The following is a 23,226-nucleotide window of genomic DNA, read 5'->3' as shown; positions in this document are numbered from 1 at the left end:
CCAAAATCACAACAGGAATAAAAACAGCAGAGGAAGCAAACTGCGTGTAGTTAATTTTTTTTAAAAAAAATGCTTTTATTGAATTGCTCTAACCTAAGCCGAGTCCCAGTTTGTCCCTTCAATTCCCGCGCAAACACACAAGCTTGATTCCCTTTTGCGGAGTTGTCGTCTCTCCTCGCAACCCGCCCGCACCCACCTCTGGATGCAGGCAGCTGCCTCCCCCTCCCGCTCCCCATCACAAACTGGGAACCCTGCAGAATTTGCAAATCTATCTCTATAAAAAAAGACAAAACAGCTCCCAATTTATTTATTTCCTAGATGCATCGGATTCTACCTCCCATCTTCCCCAGCGGGCTGGGAACGATGGACGTTGTGATGCAGGGACCGCTGGGGGCGGAGGGAATCCTAATTAGGAGAAGTCGCTTTTGAACGGCACACCTGGGCAAGGGGGCGAAGAAAAACGTTGCGTGCTACAAAAAAGAAAAGGAAAGTAAACTTTTAAAAACTTTTAAAAACGTAAAAAAGGAGGGCGGGAAATCTCTTTGCGGCCTTCACTCTTAAATAGATGGTTTTTTTTCTCCACTCCATAAAAGGCAGAAAACATAACCGTCTCGTGCTCCTTTTGTCCTCCCCGTTCATGAGGCTCGAAACCAAGAACAAAAGAGTCTTTCTTGAAGCGGCTTTCCAGGCACGCGCAAAAATAATAATAACAATAATAATAATAATGAGTTCGTTTCAAACGGAAAAGCTTTCCAGGCGTTTTTGCAACCGTCCTCTGCATTTTCGGCATTTTGGAATTTAAACTTGAAGGCGTTTAAGGAAAGGCCCCTCTTCTGCTAACCGAGATTCCCAGCACCTTTGTTTAATAAAAACTGACCAGTTAGACTAAACTATGATTTAAGTTCTTTCGTAGCAACCTCGGTTAGTTTCCTCGTTTCTCCAGCCTCAGCTTTGCGGGTTTTCCGTCAGCCATCATGGGCCTCGATTTGGCCCGACATTTCGCCGGGTGTTGCTTGGAAACTATTAAATGAAGGCATCGGAGCGAGCGAGCTTTAACCATGATGGCCGAGTTGAGAAGCTGGGATGGAAACAAACTGAGATTGTCCAAGGGATGAGACAGCCTCAAAGACGTTGACAGAATCCTAAACTCGAAAATATAAAACCTGGGTTAATTCGCTCATTTCTCACGTCGGACAAACATTTAAGGCACTGGAGGAAAAATGAAGGCACTGTGGTTGTCACTCCAAAGCTGAACCGAGATGGTTGGCACCAAAAATATATCTCCCCCCCCTCCCCACATCCCAACCCGATTTATTAAACCAACCCAAACAGTCTCGTTTTGCACTAAATCGAAGTCCTAACCCCGCCAGAGAGCTCCGATTTTACTCCGGCGGAAAATATTTGGAGTTTGAGCGGAGCGGATATTTTGTCGTGCGGGAATCTTTGTCCCTGATCTTCCCGGGGTGGATTTGCAGGTTTGATGGGTGGCTTGGATATCAACGGAGTTCAGTTTTTCAAGAAGTGGCGTTCGGTAGCCCCGTTAAGAGGGAGAAGGCAAGAACGATGGGAGCGGAAAAGTTTTGGCAATGGAAAATGGGGGAACTGAGGAAAAAGATTTGGCAAACTCCTGTAAGGAAGAATCGGTAGTCGTCATGGCGTTGGACGCTTCCCGCTAAGTTGTGTCCGGGAGCTGCCTGGTTTTTCTCCACCTGCCCCGCGCCCCGGCTCAGATCTTCACGAACAAAACGCTGCTGACCAAGGCGAATCCGAGCAGGAGAACGATGACCTTCAGGATACGCTGCTCCGAAGAGCCGAGTTCGTGAGGCAGAATCTCCAAGAAGGTGATGTAGACAAAGGTTCCCGTGGCTAAGCCTTCCAGGACGCTGCGGGAGAGGCGGGACAGAGCCGCCATGGGGACCTCAGTCAGAGCCACCCCCAGCCCGATGCCGAACGGGGTCATGGCCGAGAAGATAACCAGGCAGACCGCCACGGCCCGAGGACGCAGCCGTCCTTGCAAGAGCTTGAGACTCAGGCTGAAGGCGATGGCGCCTTTGTGGATCAGAAGCGCCAGGCAGATCTCCAACGCTTGGGTGCCATCTTCCTGCAGCCCCACGGCCAGCCCTTCGAAGATGGAGTGGAGCGAGAGCGCCAGGAAAAGCACCACCAAGCGGATGGCCGAGTGGGCGTTGAAGTCGACGTGGACGTGGGTACGCTCACTGACCAGGCGGTCGCGAGCCGGGGGCCGCTGGGATCCCTCCGGCCAACTCTGGTCCTGCTGCAGGGAGGAATGCTGATGGGAAGCAGAGCTCAGGAGAGCTTCGGTCTCTTCCAGGGATCCCGACGGATCCTTGTAAGCCAACACGATCTGTTCCAACACCAGAACGATGAAGAAGCCCATCGCCAGGATGAATTCCTGCAAAGGGAAACGGAGCTGCCCGGGGGAGAGAGAAAAGATGACATCAATTTGAGGTCCCTGCTCCAGACTCCGACTTCCCCTTTTCAGCTACACGGGACGCTCGAATATCTTGGAAGCGTTGCCCTTCTTTAATTCGACAAACGACTAATCTCACACGGAGAAAAGAAAAGCGAGCCAACAATGAAAAATGCAACGATCCCAAGGAGGCCTTCCCCCTTAACCAGTCAGGATGCCTAAAAGAGAACCTGCATGGGGAGAAGCAGTCTACCACATAAGCTACGCACTAATTTGTGGATTTTTACAGCGTTTGCTGAAGCAACGAGGGGGAGGTTTCTCCTGCAATACTTGCAGGAAAACCGTTAGGATTTTTGCTCCATCTCTACTAACGCTCCCGCTGCAAAGAGAGTAGAAGTGGGACAAGTGCTTAGAATGAACGGCCAAGAAGCAGTTAGAGATAAAGACTTAAGGGAAGAATTGGGGAGGCAAGTCAATAGAAAAAGCATAGCAATCGAAGTATTAAAGCGGATAAGGGATGATGGATAGATGATTTCCCCCTTTTTTTTAGTGTTCTGATTTGCTTTTCCTTCTTTCTCTCTTTCTTTTAAAGCGTAGCATTAAAATATCGAAGCGGACTACCCTTCAATTTGTTGTTCTTCTGATTTGCTCTCTCTTTTCTCTCTCTCTCTCTCTCTTCCCCTTTTTGATTGAACGTAATTATTGATTTCATTACGTTTTATTGGCATTAGAAAGTGCGACACCCAAGGGCCGCACGGTTCACACATTGATTTCAGATATTAAAAATAAAATAAAATAAAAAAGCCTCCCCTGCTAATCTGTCCTCTAGTACCCTCCAAAACCAAATTCCCGCTCGCTTTCCTCTCGAGAGGGAATTAAAACCTGGGATTTAGGATTTGCAATGGTGGCCCGTTCCACAGCCTCACTCACCGTGACTTGTAAATCATCCAAGGCTTCGTTAATGCTGGCTAGATAAGTAGGAAGCAGGTCGAGAAGACACGTCCCCAGGAAAATGCCGCCGGCAAAACAACTCACCAGACTGAGGGTTTTTCGTTGAGGGGCTGTCGGGAGAAAACAGAGGAGGACAGAGGGGGGGAAATTAAAAACGTTGGCCAGCATTAACCGGGAATGATAGTTTGGTGTGACGTTTCCAAGCTGCATATAATCCTCATCCAACTGCAAAACAACTGCAAAACAACTGTAAAACAACTGGAAAACAACTCCAAAACAACTGCAAAATAATTAGATTGTGTATGTGGGTTTATTTTTTCCAAGATTTTAATTTTTTATAGCAAAAAGATGGCGGGAGAGATGGGAGACCGATCCTGAAACATATCCAGATCCAGAATACAGATCGGATCCTATCCGAGTCGAAATACACAACTTTTAAAGGGAAAAAAATAAATAAAACGTTCTCAACAGCATCTGGTTTGTTTTCAGCCGTTCTTTCGCATCTCCTTTTTCTTTAAAATTAAAATGTTATCGGCGACGTTTTTTCCCCCCCCTCCTTCGCCTCTTTTTCCAAACAGGAGTTCCTTATTTTTTTTTCCCCCTCCAAGAAAAAGGAAAACGTTATTTAAATCGGAAAGGCGACATCCTCTGTCTGCCTGAAGCCAAAACTATGTTTTTGCGGGGGCCTTTTCTCAAGATCAGGAGTTTCCAATAAATATTTAACTTCCTGTTTTTTTTAATTATTCGGGCCGACGGCAAGAATGGCTGAAACTTAAACCAGGCAGTTTCGATCAGTCAGTATCTGGCCCAAAATTTTAACAGAGAGCCTGCGCTTATGATGCGTCATTTCTTTTTAACGCTCTTCTTAAAAACAAGTTTCTGAAAAGTGTAAACAACAACATTCCCCTATTTGTTCCTGGTTTTCCAAGGCCACAAGAAAGATTAAATGTTCAAATGGTAAACTTACGCCCGATTTTGAAATAAAAGCAGATAAGTAGCTTACCGGTAGCCCCTTTGGATCCAATCTGGAGGATAAACAGCCTCCAACTACGTCCCTCTGGGAATGGACTCATACCAAAAAGTTTTCTTTTTTAAAAAAGAAATTCAGATTCTGTTTCAATCCAGATTCAGTTCCGATTCTGACTCAGTTCAGATTCAGTTACGATTCTGACTCGGTTCCGATTCTGATTCAGTTCCGATTTGGTTCTGATTCAGTTTGGATTCTGATTCAATTCAGATTCAGTTCTGATTCAGTTTGGATTCTGATTCAATTCAGATTCAGTTCTGATTCTAATTCAGTTCTGATTCAATTTGGATTCTGATTCAATTCAGATTCAGTTCAGATTCTGATTCAATTCAGAGTCAGTTCTGATTCAGTTCAGATTCTGATTCAATTCAGATTCAGTTCAGATTCTGATTCAATTCAGAGTCAGTTCTGATTCAGTTCAGATTCTGATTCAATTCAGATTCAGTTGATTCAATTCAGATTCTGATTCAATTCAGATTCAACTCAGATTCAAATTGGATTCTGATTCAATTCAGATTCAGTTCTGATTCTAATTCAGTTCAGATTCAATTCAGATTCTGATTCAATTTAGAGTCAGTTCTGATTCTAATTCAGATTCTGATTCAATTCAGATTCAACTCAGATTCTGATTCAATCCTGATTCCAATTTAATCCCGATTCAACCAGTCACGGACTAGCCCCTTAGACCCAGCCACCCCCTCCAACCTACATACCAAAGCTTCCACTGTTGAGGGCAGACCCCGGCCTCCGGAACAGCCAAAGGGGGATGAACGCACAAAGCAGGGTCACCAACAGGAGTAGCACCAGGGAGCCCAGCTTCAGCTCCAGAGCCTGCACCGAGCGCACCGTGCTCTCATACGGGTTCCAGACCATCTTGGACTCCAGTTTCGTATCCGAGTCCCACGATCCGGCCATCCCAAACGCGCACCAATCTACAGCCTCTTCAATCTGGGAGTCTCCAAAATTTGCTGAGCGGATCCCACACTTTTAAGTCCGGGGTGCCTTGTCCACGCGCTGCGGGTTTCGACACCCCAAGAAGCCAGCCTACAGGAAGGAACGGGGAGAATTTTACGACAGTCCTCGCTTAGCGGACGTTCCAAGTTACGACCAACACTTGGCAAACCAGCTCAATTTGGCAGCACTCCAACCAATTTGTGACTCTGTACCCTGTTAATTTATTAGAATATTTGGGGAAGGAAAGCCATTATAAGCAACTCCAACCCCCCCACCCCCCAAAAAAACAAACCTTAGATAAAAAGAATTAAATAGATCCGTTAATAAACTGGAAGTTTGAAGTTCACGCTTTCATTTATTGACCACGTAAAAGTTGGCTGGATCATGGAAAATAAAGTAAGGCCACCATTATTAAATTATCATGGTGCAATGAATGGCTTGGTTGGTTTGCCGACACTTAAGAGTTGTTTGGATATGAATCGTGTTAATAAATACATAAATAAGTTAAATGTATTTGGTACTATTAGAAGAAAGCCAAATTAAGCATTTTTCTTCCATTTTTTTCACAATAAATGGCAAACTACCCGACATATTTCATTCCTGGAATATCAGGTGTTCCTTCCCAAATATATTATTATTATTATTATTATTATTATTATTATTATTATTATTATTATTATTATTATACGATTGTATCACAGCGGCCAGTTGTTTCACATTATTATTATTATTATTATTATTATTATTATTATTATTATTATTATTATTATTATTATTATTATTATTATCATTACCCCATCTGATCATTTGACAATCCAGATAGACCTCGACTAACGACCAATCACTCAGTGGCCAAAGCTACAGCGGCACCGGAAAAACCTAACTTACGACCGTTCTTCACACTTATGCCCATTGCAGCGTCGTCGGCGTCCCCCCGTGGTCACACTCGGTGACCGACGGTTTTCGGGGGGGGGGTCACCCTTTCGCGACCTTAAGCGAGATGGAAGCAGGATTGGCTTCCCGACCTCAACGGGACGGGTTCGCTTTAATGACGGCGGCAAGAAAAAATGACTTCGCCACAAAAATTCGTTTTGGTCGTAAGTCAAGGACTGCCCTGTAATAACCATTTCAAAAAAAACAAAAAAGTGAGCCAGCAGTCGGAAACGGGGATAAACAAAGTGAGTCAATGACCAATTCCAGTAATTTGTCATTTCCAAGCAGCTGGTAAGTCCCCCCACCCATTTATGACCCCTCCTGATTTACACCCAAGGTCAAACAGAGGGAGGGGGAAAAAAAACACATTAGATTTTAGAAAAGTCTGCAGAGATTCTGGGAAACGGGCCAGCCGAGTCTGGGATCCGAGAAACTTTTTTTTTAAAAAAAAATAAATTTAAAAAAGTACATTTCAATTCTTGCTATTTTAATTTGCTGCGAACACAGATCGCCAGGAGGAGGGAAAAAAGGAACAAAACAAACTTAGTGGGATTTTGCCAAGTTGCGGGAACTAAATTTAACCGAGGTTTTAAAGTCACTTCCCCTTAAGTTGCATTTTTTTTTTAAACCCAGGTTGGTTGGTTTGTTGTTTTTGCAGAAGAACAAGTCATAAAGAGGGAGAATTGGGCAGATATTTTGAAAAACAGGCTCCCAAACGGGCCGCTTTGCTTGGGAAAAGCAGGTCGGTTTTTTAAAAAGAGCTTCCATGGCTCAAGGCAGTGTATCTTTAAGCATCCTTTCCACCTTAAATTTCAGGTTCCATCCATCCCAGGGTATCGAGGCTAACGGGTCGAAATTCGTAATTCAACCTCTGGGAGTCTGTCCGTTTATCTTTGGATTTGGCTGCTAAGACTTACTTCTCTATTCAATTTTGATTTTTTAAATTTTTTATTTAAATGGCTTTTTTCAGGAGCTGAAATCCTGAAATGTTCACCCAAAATCTACCCAGCCAAACTGGAAACTAATTTGTGGAAAGGCAGTTCATTTCTATAGCTTGTGTAATTTACAATTAAATATAATTCATAAATATGTTTATATAAATATAAACTATATAAATTATATAAAGATTCCCCTCGCGCATAGGTGCTAGTTGTTCCTGACTCTAGGGGGCGGTGCTCATCTCCGTTTCAAAGCCAAAGAGCCAGCGCTGTCCGAAGACGTCTCCGTGGTCATGTGGCCAGCAATGCTTAATGCCGAAGGCGCACGGAACGCTTTTCCCTTCCCACCAAAGGTGGTTCCTATTTTTCCACTTGCATTTTTTACCTGCTTTCGAATTGCTAGATTGGCAGAAGCTGGGACAAGTCACGGGGGCTCACTCCGTTTCGTGGCGCTAGGGATTCGAACCGACAAACTTCCGACCTTCCTGATCGACAAGCTCAGCGTCATAGCCACGGAGCCACCGCGTCCCATAAATTATATATAAATTTGCTAGCTAAAAATCGAAAGTCCAGCCCTGTTCAAAACTCGGCCAATCCTTTGATTTTAATGTTGGTTTTTAACTTCTTTATGTTTTTAGCTTAGATGTTAACTGTAAGGCACTCAAAGAGTTATCCCTACGGTGAATACGGGACGGCAATACATTTTTATAAATAAATAAAAATAAATGTGGGTTGTTTTGGGGTTTTTTTTGTAAACAACTCGCTGTCTTTGGAGAAGCCAGATCTTAAAAATTCACTAAATTTGAAATTATTCAGAGACACCTCGGCAAACTTCAGGAGAAATGGAAAAGGACGGAATTGCCTGATAAGTGGAAAGTTAATTTAATTATTCTTTGCACAAACATTGCTTCAAAGACAAGACAATCCTTGAATTAATCATGGGCTGTTAAAACTATCAGCCTAATCACCTGACTTCTGCAGGCAGACTTTGAACTGACATCGAAGCAAGGAATATGGGATTTGTAGTTCCAGTTCTAGGCTGTACACTTCACCCAAACTGACCCCAGGGGTTAATCTAAATAATTTTCTGTTCTCTTGGAATTATAATTATAATCTCTCATTTTGTATCCCGGGATTGTTTTTCCTAGCTTAAGCTAAGATAGATAGATAGATAGATAGATAGATGATAGATAGATAGGGAGGGAGAGAGAGAGATGATAGATAGATAGATAGATGATAGATAGATAGATAGATAGAATTAAAAAGAAAAGTCTTCCATTTCAACAAAGAGAAAGAAAATAATTAAAATTAATCCTGGCTTATTCCCAGCCCGTATTAAATTTGAATTAAAAACTCAGTGAGGCTACTAAGTAAATGGCTTTCCAAATTATGCAGCTCGGCTCCATAGCACCCCACCCCTCGGGAAACAATCCCCAAGGCTCAAGGTTAGGCACCCCCTCTCCCACCAAAATAAATCCAGTGGCCATGAGTTCCACCAACCTTCCGCAGGAAAACACCCCCTAGGCAGCAAAATTGCTTCAGCGCCTTTATCCCTGCACGAATGAAGTTACTCCCAGGAGTTAAGCTTGACTACAATGCTCCACCAAACCCCCTCTGGGGATGATGGGCCCTGTGGTCCACACCAGGAGACCCGCTCTTGAAATAGGAAGAGTCCCTGGGGTCTTTTTCCAAATAAGAACAAGGAGGGGGGGTGTCAGTTGGTGGAGATAGTCTGGCTACTACTCTTCCTCCCCTCTGGGAATGATGGGCCCTGTAGTCCAGCATACCAGGAGACACAAGACTTGAAATGGAGGGTCCCTGGGGTCTTTTTCCAAAGAGGAACAGGGACGGGGGTCAGTTGGTAGAGATAGTCTGGCTACCTCTCTCCTTCCCCTCCTCTGGGAATGATGGGCCCTGTAGTCCAGGACACCAAGCAGATGATGCACCGTCTTGCTTCAAAGAGCAATAGGAAAGGGGGAGGGGGTCAGTAGGGGTCCAACCCCCTTGGACTTACTGAGCCAGGACTACCATGACCATCCTCCTCTCTGGCTGGGGAGCATGGGACTTGCGATCCAAACCCACCGGGGTGTGTGTAATTAAGAATGTAAGGCTCCCTTAGGACCCTACTCCCCTTCCCCAAAAGGAGAAGGGGTGAGAGACCCAGTCCCCCCCTCCCTCCCACCGACGCTCTGAGGGAGACCCGAACTCACCGGCGTCCGCAACTCCGCGCAGTTCCGAAAGTGCCTGGACGTTCCAAAGAGGCGTGGCCGGGCCCGAACCAGAGGAAGGAAAGCAGTGTTGCATCCGCCAATCGGCTCTCGGCCTGGCGTTCGAAAGAGCGTGTCGGCCGGGAAACGAAAAAAAAATCGTCGTTCAGCCAATGGGAGGGCGTCCTTTTCAAAAGGGGTTCGAAAGGGGCGGAGCCGGGAGGGCGAAATCAATACATTAATTTTTTTAAAAGGCCAGGTTCGAAAGCGGAGGGGCCAGAAGGCTTTTCCTGGCATGCCGATTGGCCGAGGCCCAGACGGACAGCAGGCCTGGCCAATGAGGCCAGGTGCCAAAGAAGCGGGGCACGAAGTCTGTTCCTGGCGTGCCGATTGGCGAATCGCAAGACGGACAGCAGGCCTTGGCCAATGAGGAAGACGCAATGTAGAAAAAAGTGGCTTCCAGTTGAAATCTCAACTGGATTGATCGTCACGTGTGAAAGAAACTTCCAGGGAGATCAAAGCGTGTTGCAACAGTGTTGCAGCATTGGGGAGGGGGGGAATGAGTCAGAGCTCCCCCCTCTTCCAGGAAACTCCATTCCTAATCCTGCCTCCCATTTACTACCTAGCTGTAGCATAGGGTGAGCAGAGGGTTGGACTAGATGACCTCTAAGATCCCTTCCAAACCCCGTTATCGTTCCGTTGTCTGATTCTTCCTTCCGGCTGCAACCATCCCGGCTTCCCTTTGCTCTTACCGACAGTCCTCCTCGCCTTCCGGAGCCCGCCAAGTTTATATGTTGCTAAGTGAGACATTTTGCTTTTGCTCCGTTTTACGACGGTTGAAGTCCACAAGTCTTAAAGTTGCCACGTTTGGACACCCGTGCCCTACAGGGAGCCACAGCAGAGGGCCCAAAGAGCCACATGTGGCTCTGGAGCCACAGATTGCACAACCTTGCTCTAACCAGTTATACCACGTGTCCCAAATCAAATAATATTCCGTTTCTCCTCCTTCTTTTATTTCCATTCTTAACCTATCCATCCCCGCACGTTCCGGCACTTTTTCCTTCTCAGCCTTCCGTCGAATTAGAATTTTTACTGGAAATTAATCTTTTGCAAACAAACCGGATTTACATCCCGGCCTATTGTGCCCTGGGGGAAAAACCTAAGTGTGCAAACACGTTTCCTTTGCCAGATTTTCTTTCTTTTTTTAAAAAAAACCTATCGTTCTGAGCCTCGGGGCAAAGTTTACGAGTCCCTGGCCTTTATTTTTAGTCCTTTTCCATTGGCCAAAGTCTCGTGGGTTGGTCCCGGAAAGGCAGTTTCAGGATATGAAAGATCCTGGGTAGAGAAACGAGTTTTAAAAAATAAAAAAACGACAACTTCCTTGTCGGAGGACAAATCGGGACATTGTTCTCCCTGGCCAACCCCACACGGCAAAACGAGAAGGGCAAAGACCGGGGAGCGAAGGGTTAATTTTAATTTTTTTCCCCTCTCCCAAATCACACCTCCAAAAGGAAGGTGTGGGGTTTTGTGTGTGTGTGTTTTTGTCTGTATGTCCTCAGAAGACAAATCTCTGTCCCTGGCCAATATTTGCAGAGTTGAAAAGTTTCGCAGCTTGGTGGATTTTAGGCCGGCTGTTTTTGGCGTTCCGGGGGCTGCTTGCAAACTGATTTTTATTTATTTTTGGGGGGGGGGCTGTCTGGCACCCCGCAAAGAAGGGAGCAAATTTGGGATTCTGAATAAGGGCTTTGATCCAGCCCGTTGCATCGTTTCATCGGACATTATTTGGGACGCCGGTATCCGGTTCAGCTGGCTGGACTGAATGCTGGAGGCAGCGCGGAGATTAACCTTTTAAAAAATTCAGATTTTTTTTTAAATCTTCACAAGTTGTGGACGCTTCATTGCTGGAGGTTTTTAAGAAGAGACTGGATGGTGCTTGTCTGAAATGTATAGGTTCTCCTGCTTGAGTAGGGGGCTGGACTAGAAGACCTCCAAGGTCCCTTCCAGCTCTGCTTTTTTGTTATTTTGTTGTTTTATTATTGTTATTCTGTTGTTGATATTCTGCTATTCCTTTTCCTTCCTTCCTTCCTTCTCCATCACTAGAAGTTTTTAAGAAAAGATTGAACAGTATTTTTCTGAAATGGCATATAGATAGGGTTTCCTGCTTGAGCAGGGGGCTGGACTAGAAGATCTCTAAGGTCCCTTCCAGCTCTGTTATTCTGCTATTCTTTTCCTTCCTTCCTTCCTTCCTTCCTTCCTTCCTTCCTTCCTTCCTTCCTTCCTTCCTTCCTTCTCCATCACTGGAGGCTTTTAAGAAACTGGACAGTCCCTTGTCTGCAATAGCATAGGGTCTCCTGCTTGAGCAGGGGTTGGACTAGAAGATCTCTAAGGTCCCTTCCAGCTCTGTTATTCTGCTATTCTTTTCCTTCCTTCCTTCCTTCCTTCCTTCCTTCCTTCCTTCCTTCCTTCCTTCCTTCCTTCCTTCCTTCTCCATCACTGGAGGCTTTTAAGAAACTGGACAGTCCCTTATCTGCAATAGCATAGGGCTCCTGCTTGAGCAGGGGTTGGACTAGAAGACCTCCAAGGTCCCTTCCGGCTCTATTCTCATTCCGATTCTGACTTTTGGAGGGGTTCAACTCTTTTTATAAGATGGATTTTGACAGCACGAATGTTTTCAAAATTCTCTTCGACGGAACCGAGGATCCGAACTCGGGACCCAGCCTCGCTGCCATAAACTCCGGCGTCCAACTCCTCCTTCAAGATCATCCCTACGTCTGCCTTCCAAATAAACCCAGGAACTGGCCAGCTGGCCAGCTGCAGGTAAGACCCAGAATCTGGCCCTCAATGTGCGACATTCGTTTAGCGACGGTTTGGAGTTACCAAAAAGAGTCCTCGCACTTATGACGCAGTGAGAAACAACTCATCCGTTGCTTTGCACCCGTTTTGTGTCCCTCGTTTCAGCGTCTTCCTGACGACGACCCAGAAGAGCTTTTACAGCTTCGGATCAACCCCAACGAAGTCTACCATCCCAGGAGCTCAATGGCGTCTCCGGAGAACATCGGCGACGTTTCCTCAAGTCCCAGACGAGACTCCCTTCCTCACGACCCATCGCCCACCATCGTCCTGGAGGTCCTTTGCGACCCGGGGACCTTGGAAGACATCAACACGCTTGGTAAGCATCCGGCGTGCGGTGGGGGAAGAGAAACTTGCCTCAGTTTCCCTAAACAGCGTAATTGGAAACTTTAATCAGATTTAGGCCACAGGAGTTGAGCCAAAATCTAAATCACGTTTCTTTTTCTCTTTCTTTCTTTCTTTCTTCTTCTTTCTTTCTCTTTCTTTCTTTCTTTCTTTCTTTCTTTCTTTCTTTCTTTCTTTCCTTCCTTCCTTCTTCCGTCTCTCTCTCTCACTCTCTCTCTGTATGTATGTGTGTATGTATGTATGTATGTATGTATATATATATATATGTTGTATTTGTGCTGATAAATAAAGGCAATATTAAAAATATGGTTTTCTGTCTGGATGGTCTCCTGCAGTGAGCCGAAAGACAGAAAGGGGGAGCAGTGAGTTCCCTCCCATATTTGGGCATACCAAGGGTTGTAACACAAATACATATACATATATATTGTGTGTATTTTGCAATTTTCCTTTAACATACGCACATACTTTGTGGACAATGCATTGACTGGGTTAACATATTTTTTACACAATGCTAACGATAATAATAAATAGGGAACGCGGTGGCTCAGTGGCTAAGACACTGAGCTTGTCGATAAGAAAGGTCGGGATTTCGGCAGTTCGAATCCCTAACGCCACGTAACGAAGTGAGCTCCCGTGACTTGTGCACGGGGTTCTTTTCCAGGAAATTGGAGCTTTCCTGCAACCCACCCACCCATCTGCACTGCGAGCCAAGCATCGCTGGAATTTTTGGATGGGACGTCCCGCTTAAATGCAGCCGAGATTCCCACAGAGCAGGTAAAATACGATCAAGGGGTAAATTAAAATATTCTGGCATACAATTTATGGATCTAGTCCAGTCATTTGAGCGCACACCAGTCTCTCTCTCTCTCTCTCTCACACACACACACACACACACAAAAGTTTGCATCTGGAAACTCCTGCCAAAGTTTAGCATTTCTCCAACTTGGCAACTTTAAGGCAGGTGGACTTCAACTCCCAGAATGCCTCAGTTTAGAAAAAAAATGCAGCAGCCAATCAGTGTATGTGGGGGGGGGGGGCTGGCCTTGCAGGGCCCACTAGTGACTTTGGCCATGGATTGGCCGTTCTTTCCTTCCAGCTCTATGTCCTGGAGGACTCTTTAATTGGGCCTGGCGGCTTTTCTTAATTAAAAAAAAACAACAACTCCTGGGCGGGTCTAGAAAACTTTTTTCAGGCTTGGGAAGGCTCACGTGACCCTCAGCAGCCAATGGCGGCCGCAAAGCGTCCCGATTGGTGCAGCGAGCGGCCCTGCAATGCCTTAGCTTCGCCACCGGGGGCCACCATCGCTGGATTGCTTTCGGTTTCATTTTGTTGAAACTGGTTTTTAATGGCTTTCAGAGGGCTTTCTCCTCCTCCCCATCATCCACCCCCCCAGATGGGTCTCCAAGCCCCCCGAAATCTCCGGAATGTGATAGGAAAAATGGGTCATTCCTTCCTCCTCTCATCAGCTTCCCTCCGTAATACTTCCAGGTCCCTGTCCCGCTCTTGACGGAGGAGGAGAGGCAGCTGCTAAGCCAGGAGGGCGTCTTGCTGCACGATGTCGTACACCTTTCCCAGGTGGGTAGCTGGGCAAAGGGATGGGGAGACCCCCACCGACTTCCCCCCTGTCCGGATAGCCTTCAAGCAGGAGGGAGGGTCGAACAGGCAGGACGACAGCCCTACCAGGTAGGTCAGAGAGAGACTAACCAGAGCAGTGGAGCTAATTGTACTTCAGGGGTAGGTCCTCGGTTTAAACCACCTCAATAGAGCTCATAATTTCCACTCACTACTAAGCGAGACGGTCGCGAAGGGAGTTTTGCCCTGTTTTACAACCTTTCTCACTGGAGTCGTTAGGCGAATCACTGCAGCCGTTTAATTAGCAGCAACTCCCGGATGTCGGGAACCAGCCAGGCGGGTCAAATTGAGTGAAAAATCACCCTCGGGGGCTCGTAGGGAGGGAGGGTCGCGGAGGGTGAATCGTGCCGGGGAAATGACGGGAGACCCTCAGCCCCGCTCTCTGCCCCCTCCCCGCAGGCGGAAGAGCGAATCCTCAAGAAAATACGGAGGAAGATTCGAAACAAGCACTCTGCCCAAGACAGCCGTCGACGCAAGAAGGAATATTTGGATGGTCTGGAGAGCCGGTAAGACGAGATGGAAACGTGGATGTTTCCTAGTTGTTGTTTTTTTTCCGACTGCATGAAGCAAACTCCTCGTCCCGACAAAAAACACTTTTATTAATTTGCTGTGAATTCTGCTCCTTTAAAGTCTTTCGAAGGAGGATTTACGGTCACAGACCTTCTCTGGCTTGGAGAGCTGCCAGGCCGATCTCTGCAAAACTTGGCCAGGAGTCTCCGAGAGTCCCGAACCAATGAAGCAAACTAATGGACTCCTGCAAGCTCCACTCCCCTGTCGCTCCTCTTTTATTCCCTCTGGGAGGGGCCTTTCATCGTCCACCTGTGGCCTTACTCCCCAGTCCACCCGTTCTTTAGCTGTTCCCTTTGTGTCTGGCAGCTCTGCGCATGCGCACACTGGGAACAGGCTCCAGCTGTTCTTCTGCCCCACTGATGTCAGATGCCGAAGGCAGCTGATAACTGTCAGACGGCCCTGGCCCCCTCTCTGCCTCCAACACAGAGCCTTCCCCAGACTCCAGGACTGGCCCAGGTTCCTCCCCAACCCTCCTCAATGTCTGAATCTGCTGCCAGCTCCGCTGGCCGCTGGCGAGCCACAACATACGGACACAATCATGGTTAGAAGAGGATCTGTGGCTCTCCGAAACAGGATCTCTTCAGGACCCAGCATCCCCAGCCACAGGGAGATGCTGCTACTCCAATTCCCATCATCCATGGTCCCTTAGCCGGGCCTTCTGGCAGTCATCGTCGGAACTTCAAGAGACCTCACAGCGACTGGAGGAGCGAGGGAAGGGGCGGAAAACTCCGTTTTCTCCCATCCGCCACAGCAGCTCAGGGTGTTGTGATGGGAACTGTAGTCCGGGGAATTTCGGGAGCTGGGAAGGAGACCCCATGTTGGCTTGTCTGTTTGCTTGACAGGGTGGCTGCCTGCTCCACACAGAACCAGGACCTCAAGGAAAAAGTCCAACAGTTGGAGAAGCACAAAGAGTGAGTTGGGGGCACTGGTGTCCCCCCCCCACGCTTTTCGGTCCATTCTTGGCTGCCCCCCAAGATGCTGACTTGGGGGAGGGGGTTGTCTCAGAAGAAGACCTGCAATTTTATCAGGTGCAAAGTTTCTACTTTCAGAAGACCGTTTGAAGGGGGCTTCTTGAAAGTTGTCCCTCAAGTCAACACGTGTCTTTCATAGCCTCTGATCTTGTACTGGTAGACTGTTCCTAGAGAGGGAGGTTTCCTTTAGTCAATGCTTCAAAGAAGTCTTCATGTCTTCCATCATGTGTGCCATTAAAATAATCTTGGTTTGTGGTAGTGGGTTTCTCCTTCCTTCCTTCCTTCCTTCCTTCCTTCCTTCCTTCCTTCCTTCCTTCCTTCCTTCAATCCATCATCTTCCTTCCTTCCTTCCACCATCTTCTTTCCTTCCTTCAATCCATCATCTATCTTCCTTCCTTCCTTCCCTCTGTCTTCTTCCTTCCATCATCTATTCTCCTTCCTTCCTTCTCTCAATTAACCTCCTTCCTTCCTTCCACCATCTTCCTCCCTTCTTTCCTTTCACCTATGATCTCTCTTCCTTCCTTCTCTCTATCATCTTCCTTCCTTCCCTTCCCTTCCTGAAACCTTTGAAGGAGACCAGAAAGCATAAGACCGAAGAGGAAGACTGGGGAAAGACCTTCCTCATTAGAACCTGGGAGAACCTGGGAGCCCAGGATGCACCCCTGGCTCCAGACACCACGTTCTCCGGGCCGGCCTCGTGCCTGTGGCTGTGTCCCGGTCAGTGTCCAGGGCTCTCTTTGGCTGGGATGACCCTCCAAGCTTCCAACTTCTCCTGCAGGTCCCTTCTGGACCAGTTACAGAAGCTCCAGGGACTCCTCACCCAGACGTCCACCAAGGCCACCCAGACCAGCACCTGCCTTGTGGTAGGTGGCCTTCACTCTTTGAGCACTGGGCCTCCGGGGTTCCCGCTCCCATCATCCCCGTCTCTTTTCCTCTCCAGATCCTCCTCGTCTCCTTCGGCCTTTTCATCTGGCCCACCTATGCCTCGTTTTACGGCGCGTCTCAGGTTAGCGGAGGGAACCCCGAACCGTCAGGAGGTGAGTATCACCCCCCTCCCTGCTTTTCAATGCCCGCCGTTCGAAGATAGCGTGCCTCTGGAAGTGGAGGCTCCATTGAGCCCATCGTCCTTCGGTCTTGTCTGAAAACACAAGTTTGCCGATCCTAACGTGACGCTTCCTGTCCGTATAGTTGTCCCAAGAAGAATGGATTATTATATTATGGAATATGGAGTAGAATGTATTGAATAGAATAGAATAGAACAGAACAGAATGATAATAAAAATGTATTACTAAAACATATATTAAAAATAGAATAGAATTGAATAGAATATTATGGAATATGGAGTAGAGTATATTGAATAGAATACATTGAATAGAATAGGATAGGATATTGAAATGAAGACTAGAATTAATACTATAAAATAGATTAGAGTACAGTAAAGTAGAATAGAATAAGAATATGGAGTAGAATATATTTAATACTATAGAATAGAGAATAGAATAGAATAATAAAAATGTATTACTAAAACATATATTAAGAATAGAATAGAATTGAATAGAATAGAATATTATGTATGGAGTAGAATATATTGAATAGAATGTATTGAATAGAATAGGATAGGATATTGAAATGAAGAATAGAATAGAATTAATGCTATAAAATAGATTAGAATACAGTAAAGTAGAATAGAGTAGAATAAGAATATGGAGTAGAATATATTTAATACTATAGGATAGAGAATAGAATAGAATAATAAAAATGTATTACTAAAACATATATTAAGAATAGAATAGAATTGAATAGAATAGAATATTATGGAATATGGAGTAGAGTATATTGAATAGAATGTATTGAATAGAATAGGATAGGATATTGAAATGAAGAATAGAATAGAATTAATGCTATAAAATAGATTAGAGTACAGTAAAGTAGAATAGAGTAGAATAAGAATATGGAGTAGAATATATTTAATACCATGCAATAGAGAATACAATAGAAAATATTAAAGAATAGAATTGAGGAGAATTGAAAAAGGTCCCCATTTTAACACTCTGCGTCTTCTCCACCAGTCCGTTCCCGAAATATCTTGACCCAAAGGGAAGCTTCGGAGCTGGGGACACCGTCCGCCGCACGTCATCTAGAAGAGCCCCTCGTTCAAGCGGAATTGCGTCCCGAACTCCGTACCACCCGCGTCAACGAGGACGTGAAAAACCTCCCTGTAGTGGGAGAGACAGCCCAGGAGGCAGGATCTGAACCCCAGACCCAACCGAAGGATCGTCGGCGAGGCAAGGCCACCAGGCCCGACCTCGACGAGATATGAGACATCCCGGCAAAAATAAACTGCAACGTTTTGCGTCTGGGAAGCTTTACGTTCCAAAACAAACAGCAAAGGGTACCCCAGAGCATGTGCAAAGGGCCTTCCCACCCCCCACTGCCAACAAGCAGCAGTCAATCCAAGGGACAGTGCCGGCTGCCTGAAACCCAAAGCGATTCCTTTCCCAAGCCAGATTCCCGGAGTTTTCTTTAACAAGATTTGTTGAGCCAGAAGAGAAAGACGTCTCCAGGATTCCCATTTCTCCGAATCTTTTAACCCTCTCAAAACCGTCTCAGACATTGGGCGCGGGGTTCAAGGGGTACAGCTCAGCGTTTGAAACACACCAGACAATACCCATGTCAAATCATAAAGTTGCCATGGTGAGGAAAGCCGGGGGGGAGCGCATTTCACGCATATTTTCAGCTAGAGTTGGATCTCTGATTACTACAGCAGGCTTGTGAGGGGTTCGTTGGGAGAATGTGATTTATGACACAGACTGAAGAGAGGGAAGGAACCGGGGTAAAGTTCAGCTAGAATTCCAATGCCCAAATGGTGCTCTTAATAAATGATTGGATTTCTTTTGAAACTTGGCTCGAGGCTCATGAATTAATTAGGGCATCTTTCGGAAACCTGACAACCCAGCAGTGTCAGGGTGGACGACACTGGGACTTGTAGTCCGCGGGAGGGTTGCAGATTCAAAATGTCCCCCAAAGGATGGAGGTTGAAAAATCATTCACGGGCTTTCGTTTCTTTTTTAATGAATTCCGTTCGTTCTTCGCTGGCTCTCGTCTTCTCGCCCTCCGGATTCTCTCCCATGTCCCCCACCCCCACCCCTCCCCCCCACCTCCAACAGGAAGCAAATTATCCTGCTTGGAAACAAAGGAGTTTAATTAACATAAGCCGAACGTCACCGGAGGCTTCCTACGTCTGCTTCAAACCTTTCTCGATCCTTCAGGTTTATTTTCCCAAGAAACCTCATTAGCCGGAGCTGCAATTCCCGAGAGGCTCTTCCATCCGATCTCCTACCGGGAGATTTCACGCCAAGAAACTTTCCATCCTCAATTTATAAGCCGTTGCTTTCTTCTTCTTCTCCCCCTCCCTCTCCTCCTCCTCTTCTTCCATTTCCTTCCTTACTCCTCTTCCTTCTTTCTTCTTCTCCTCTTCCTCTCCTCTTTCCTTCTTTTCTTCTCCTCCTTCCTCCTTCCTCCTCCTCTTCTTCCTCTTCCTTCCTTCTCCTCCCCCTCCTTTCCCCCTTCTTCCTCTTCCTCTTCTTCTTCTTCCTCTTCCTGCCTTTTTTCTTCTCCTCCTCCCTCTTCCTCCTTCCTTCTTCTCCTCCTCCTCCTCCTTCTCTTCCTCCTCCTCCATCCTCCTTCAAAAGACAGCACAGAAGGAAAGAACCTATATCTCATATCGCCTGCCCATCCGAGAAATATTAAAATTGAAGAATTTTATCTCGTTGCCGAACGAGATAAAATACACCCAACAGATGCAGCTCCTGGCAAGGGCAAAAATGTCCTTATCCGTCCGGCGCAGTTCAGGAAGCCAAATCGTAAATCGAGCCAGCTTCCAACGCCCACTTGCTTCCTTGCAGTAAGCTAAACCCCAATCCTCGACTTACGACAGCAACGGAGCACAACATTGTCTGTTGCTCAGCGAGACATTGAGTTTTGGCCTCGTTTTACCAACTTTCTGCTCTGCGGCATCGCCGCGGTGGATGAGCGAGCCACGCAGCCGTTCAGCTGATACGGCTTCCCCCTTGACTCGGCTGGTTAGAAGGTGGCAAAAGGGGATCGCGCGAAAGACGCCCCGGACGCTGAGAGACCGTCGTAAACAGGAGCCGAGCGTCCGAATTTTGGTCATGTGACTGCGGAGTGGGGGGAAGAGACAACACACACACACACACTACGACGGTCAGAAGCGCAAGGCCCCAACCGATCAAATCAAATCTTTATCGCACCTGTTCCAACGGGGCGGGATAAATCGAGCCTCCCTATCCAGGAGCAGTCTACCGCTGTCGAAACCCCGCTCTCCTTTTCCCTCCGCTTGGCGTTTTTTACCGTATTCCTTCACCGCCTCTTTTTAAGACGTCTCTCTCTCTCTCGCCCGCTCGGGGATCAGCGTTCCCTCCCTCCCTCCCTCCTCCTCCCGCAATTTTCTCGGCCAGAGATGAAAGAGAAAAAGGGAAAGAACAAGAACAAGAAAAAAAAGAAAAACTCGCAGAGCTGGCTTCGGGCTGCCAATTAATTCTGCAGCTTTGATGAATGGTAATAATTAATCCGCCCAAAATAGTTGGGATATATTAGCGGTGCCCATCAAAAGCCAAGCTTTATTGGACGAATTATTCAGCTCCGGCCCGGCGGGATGTTTATTCGCTGGGCCTCGTCCAGAGAGACGGATGAATCAAAGTCGACGGTGTTAATTTTTCAGCGCTGCCAAATTACAAATGCATTAAAAAAGAAAAAAAAACCCTCCGGAGAAATGCCTGATTGGCAGCCCCTGCCTGGCACAACCGCCCACAACTCCCCCCCGCCCAGACACACATCATCCCTGCCAGGAGCCCAAATCCCCAGGAAACCAGGTTTAAGGGGGGGGTTCAGTCTTCCGCGCTTAAACACCCCCCCCTTCCCTCTCTCTCCGTCCCCGGGGAGGCTGGCGTGGGCTGCCGGAGGAACAGTGCAAGAAGGACTTTCTTGCGTGAAGCAGGCGAAGAACAGTTCGGTTTCAGCACCGTAGACAGCTCCCGTTGGTGCCAAGCCGTTGCTCTCCTTGTGGATTGGCCCCGGGGAGACGCCAACCATGATTGGGGTCCGTTGGGGCACGGTGGCCCTTCTCTGCCTCTTCTTCCTGGTCCGGGGAGAGCCGGCTGACCAAGGGACATCGGAATTCCCGCTCAAACACATACACCCAGGGCATCAGAAGGAGCTGGTGAGTAGCCAAGGATCGGTAACGGAGTGGAGTTTAAGGGAGCTACGGGGGAGCGAACCCCGAAAAAGAACGACGGGGTGGTGGCCGGCGGCATGGATCGCTCCAGAAGGGCAAGGAAACAGAGCAGGGAACCTGGGTTGACGTCGGCGGCGTCCGTTCCCACATGCATAAAACGGGGAACGGTGCCCGAAAACAAGATAAAGGGAGAACAGACCACCATTAAGCCAGCATGCGTCCAAGGGCAGGGCTGCACAGCCACAGGAGATAGGTCAAGCCTTTCGCCCTCTGGGTAGCAGCTAGGCAGGGGATGATGGGTGCTGTAATCCAAGAGTAGTGTTGATTGATTATTCCAATCCACTTTTAGCAATTAGGATGATTGAGGTTTTTGTTTTAAACCGGAAAATATTTCATTTTCTCGTTAGGAATCGAGCGGCGACAAACTTCAGAGAGTGTGAATCAAAGGCCTGTAGAGATTTTTTTTTTTCCAGCAGCAAAGCCCCCTTCCCAAACTCGGAAAAGAAGACCCCCGGGAGGGCGGGGAGGGGGGGGGGGTCGCCCCAGCCCATTAACCCCAATTGAGCCCATTACACAATAGGGAAGCAATTCCAGTTTGCCAACCTGGTTTGATTTCGGGAGCGCTGCAGTTTTAGGACTTCGTTGCCTTTCCTGAACCGGGGGGTGGGTGGGTGGGTGGGGAGGCTGAGTGGAGCCTCCAGCTTTAGAAGCAGTCTACCTGGTCTCACTTTTTTAGAATTGGGAGAGAAATGGGGGGGGGGCAGGAAACAGACACTACAAAAAATATGTTTGCGACGTTTTGATCCCTTCCAGCTGGACGAACTGCAGGAAGTGCTGGAAAAACTGCAGCATAAGAAAGTCTCGGCTTGGGAGAAGAAATTCAACCAAGTGCCCAAGGTATATTTGGGGAATGGGGGGGTGGGAGAAACAATTTAAGTGGGGGGAGCATCCACGCAACTTTTCCCTCTTTCTGGGAAGGACGTCCTTTCTCCACAATCCCGATAGGTTAAGATCCGAGCACGACAGAACCGGATTCCCGGAATCTTTCATTCTCGCAGGCGAACGCCAGAGGTCATTTAGCCTGACCCCCATCCCGTTCGGTCCCGGGTCCTAGCCGTTGTCCCAAATTGTTCTGCTTGACTTTTAAGTCCTGGTCGTATGAAGAGCAAAAAGGACTCAAGAAAGTTGGGGGGGGGGGTTACACAGACTGGGGGAGCGGGAGAGGGGAAAGACAGGGGATTGAGCCTCCCCCCCTCTTCCCTTCCAGTGCTCCTTCGGCGACCCCTGCGCCGTCCGGAAAGGCCCCCGCATCGGCAAACTCTGCGACTGTCCCCGGAGAGCCAGCTGCAACGCTTTCCTTCTCAAATGCTTGTGAGCTGCGCGCTGCGTATGCGCCCTCCCGCCACGCACCTTCGTGTTCTGCTTCTCTGCAATCTGTCAGCTCTGGGGTGGGGTGGGGTTGGGGTACGAGGAGAGCTTGAGTCGCTTCCTCCCCTTTGCTAGAATCCTGGAGCCGGGCTTTGGGAGGAATAAAAGGAGTCTTCCTGAGCATGTCTAGAGTGTATTTTCTTCTGCCGGGAGAGGATTTCAGAACTGAGGGTGGAAAATTTTGCAAATTTTTTTTTTTTGGGGGGGGGGGGGGGGGGAGTTTGTTCCTGTCTGGGCTGGGCCTGAAATTCGACTTTTGGGGTGATTCTTAATCTGGTACTTGATACACAGATGATTTACCCTCTGGAAACAAAGACTCTGTGTGTCTGTGTGTGTTCCAGCATAACTCTGGAACGCTTGGCCCGATAAGGAGACCGAGTGCGACGTCCTAGAGCGGCAATTGTTTCTGATGTCAGTTCCTTCGCAGCTTTCTCTGGAAAGCCAGCCGTGACGTTCGCCCTCCAGTGGATCAATAGGGAAGCGCCTGATGGATTTGGGGCAAAGGGCCACGATCGTAGACAGGGAGGGAAAGAGGAGCGCGTGGGGAGGGGGAGAGGGCAGGGATGATGGGCAAGAGAGTAGGGGGAAGCAAGGCCCCTGTCAGACAAACGCTTCGATGTCTATAAATTTATTCATCTATAAATACCTAAGCATCACCAGGTCAACGCAAACGCAGCCTGCTGTCTTTCCACTTAGGGCTCCCCTAAACATTTAAGGTTGCCCATAAACCAAAGA

General features: G+C 47.5%; 3 protein-coding genes across 6 annotated transcripts; 2 read left to right on the top strand and 1 right to left on the bottom strand.

Moving 5' to 3' along the window:
- Window positions 1-54: 54 nt before the first annotated feature.
- SLC39A1 (solute carrier family 39 member 1) lies at window positions 55-9,624 on the bottom strand. Of its 3 annotated transcripts, none has more exons than XM_081968038.1 (4): window positions 9,445-9,624; window positions 5,123-5,453; window positions 3,362-3,492; window positions 55-2,431 (listed from the first exon to the last, which is right to left on the bottom strand). In XM_081968038.1, the coding sequence occupies exons 2-4, from the start codon at window positions 5,322-5,324 to the stop codon at window positions 1,727-1,729; spliced, it is 1,038 nt and encodes a 345-aa protein (XP_081824164.1). In that variant the 5' UTR covers window positions 5,325-5,453; window positions 9,445-9,624; the 3' UTR covers window positions 55-1,726. The 3 variants fall into 3 exon arrangements, with proteins under 3 accessions (XP_081824164.1, XP_081824165.1, XP_081824166.1); XM_081968039.1 differs by lacking the exon at window positions 9,445-9,624 and adding an exon at window positions 9,249-9,411; XM_081968040.1 differs by lacking the exon at window positions 9,445-9,624 and adding an exon at window positions 8,735-8,873.
- An 807-nt stretch (window positions 9,625-10,431) lies between these two features.
- Window positions 10,432-18,920, top strand: CREB3L4 (cAMP responsive element binding protein 3 like 4). Of its 2 annotated transcripts, none has more exons than XM_081968037.1 (9): window positions 10,432-12,258; window positions 12,400-12,610; window positions 13,298-13,410; window positions 14,125-14,211; window positions 14,668-14,774; window positions 15,681-15,749; window positions 16,588-16,672; window positions 16,750-16,846; window positions 17,879-18,920. In XM_081968037.1, the coding sequence occupies exons 1-9, from the start codon at window positions 12,088-12,090 to the stop codon at window positions 18,127-18,129; spliced, it is 1,191 nt and encodes a 396-aa protein (XP_081824163.1). In that variant the 5' UTR covers window positions 10,432-12,087; the 3' UTR covers window positions 18,130-18,920. The 2 variants fall into 2 exon arrangements, with proteins under 2 accessions (XP_081824163.1, XP_081824162.1); XM_081968036.1 differs by having other exon boundaries at window positions 13,298-13,428.
- A 1,758-nt stretch (window positions 18,921-20,678) lies between these two features.
- Window positions 20,679-22,643, top strand: LOC309400072 (cocaine- and amphetamine-regulated transcript protein-like). The gene is made up of 3 exons (XM_081968392.1): window positions 20,679-21,048; window positions 21,877-21,960; window positions 22,331-22,643. The coding sequence occupies exons 1-3, from the start codon at window positions 20,920-20,922 to the stop codon at window positions 22,436-22,438; spliced, it is 321 nt and encodes a 106-aa protein (XP_081824518.1). The 5' UTR covers window positions 20,679-20,919; the 3' UTR covers window positions 22,439-22,643.
- Window positions 22,644-23,226: the final 583 nt, after the last annotated feature.

This window comes from Natrix helvetica, assembly GCF_964273705.1.
Source record: "Natrix helvetica genome assembly, chromosome: 16".
NCBI classification, from domain to species: Eukaryota; Metazoa; Chordata; class Lepidosauria; order Squamata; family Natricidae; genus Natrix; species Natrix helvetica.
Note: the sequence above shows the minus strand (reverse complement) of the source record. Positions and strands in the feature narration are given on the sequence as shown.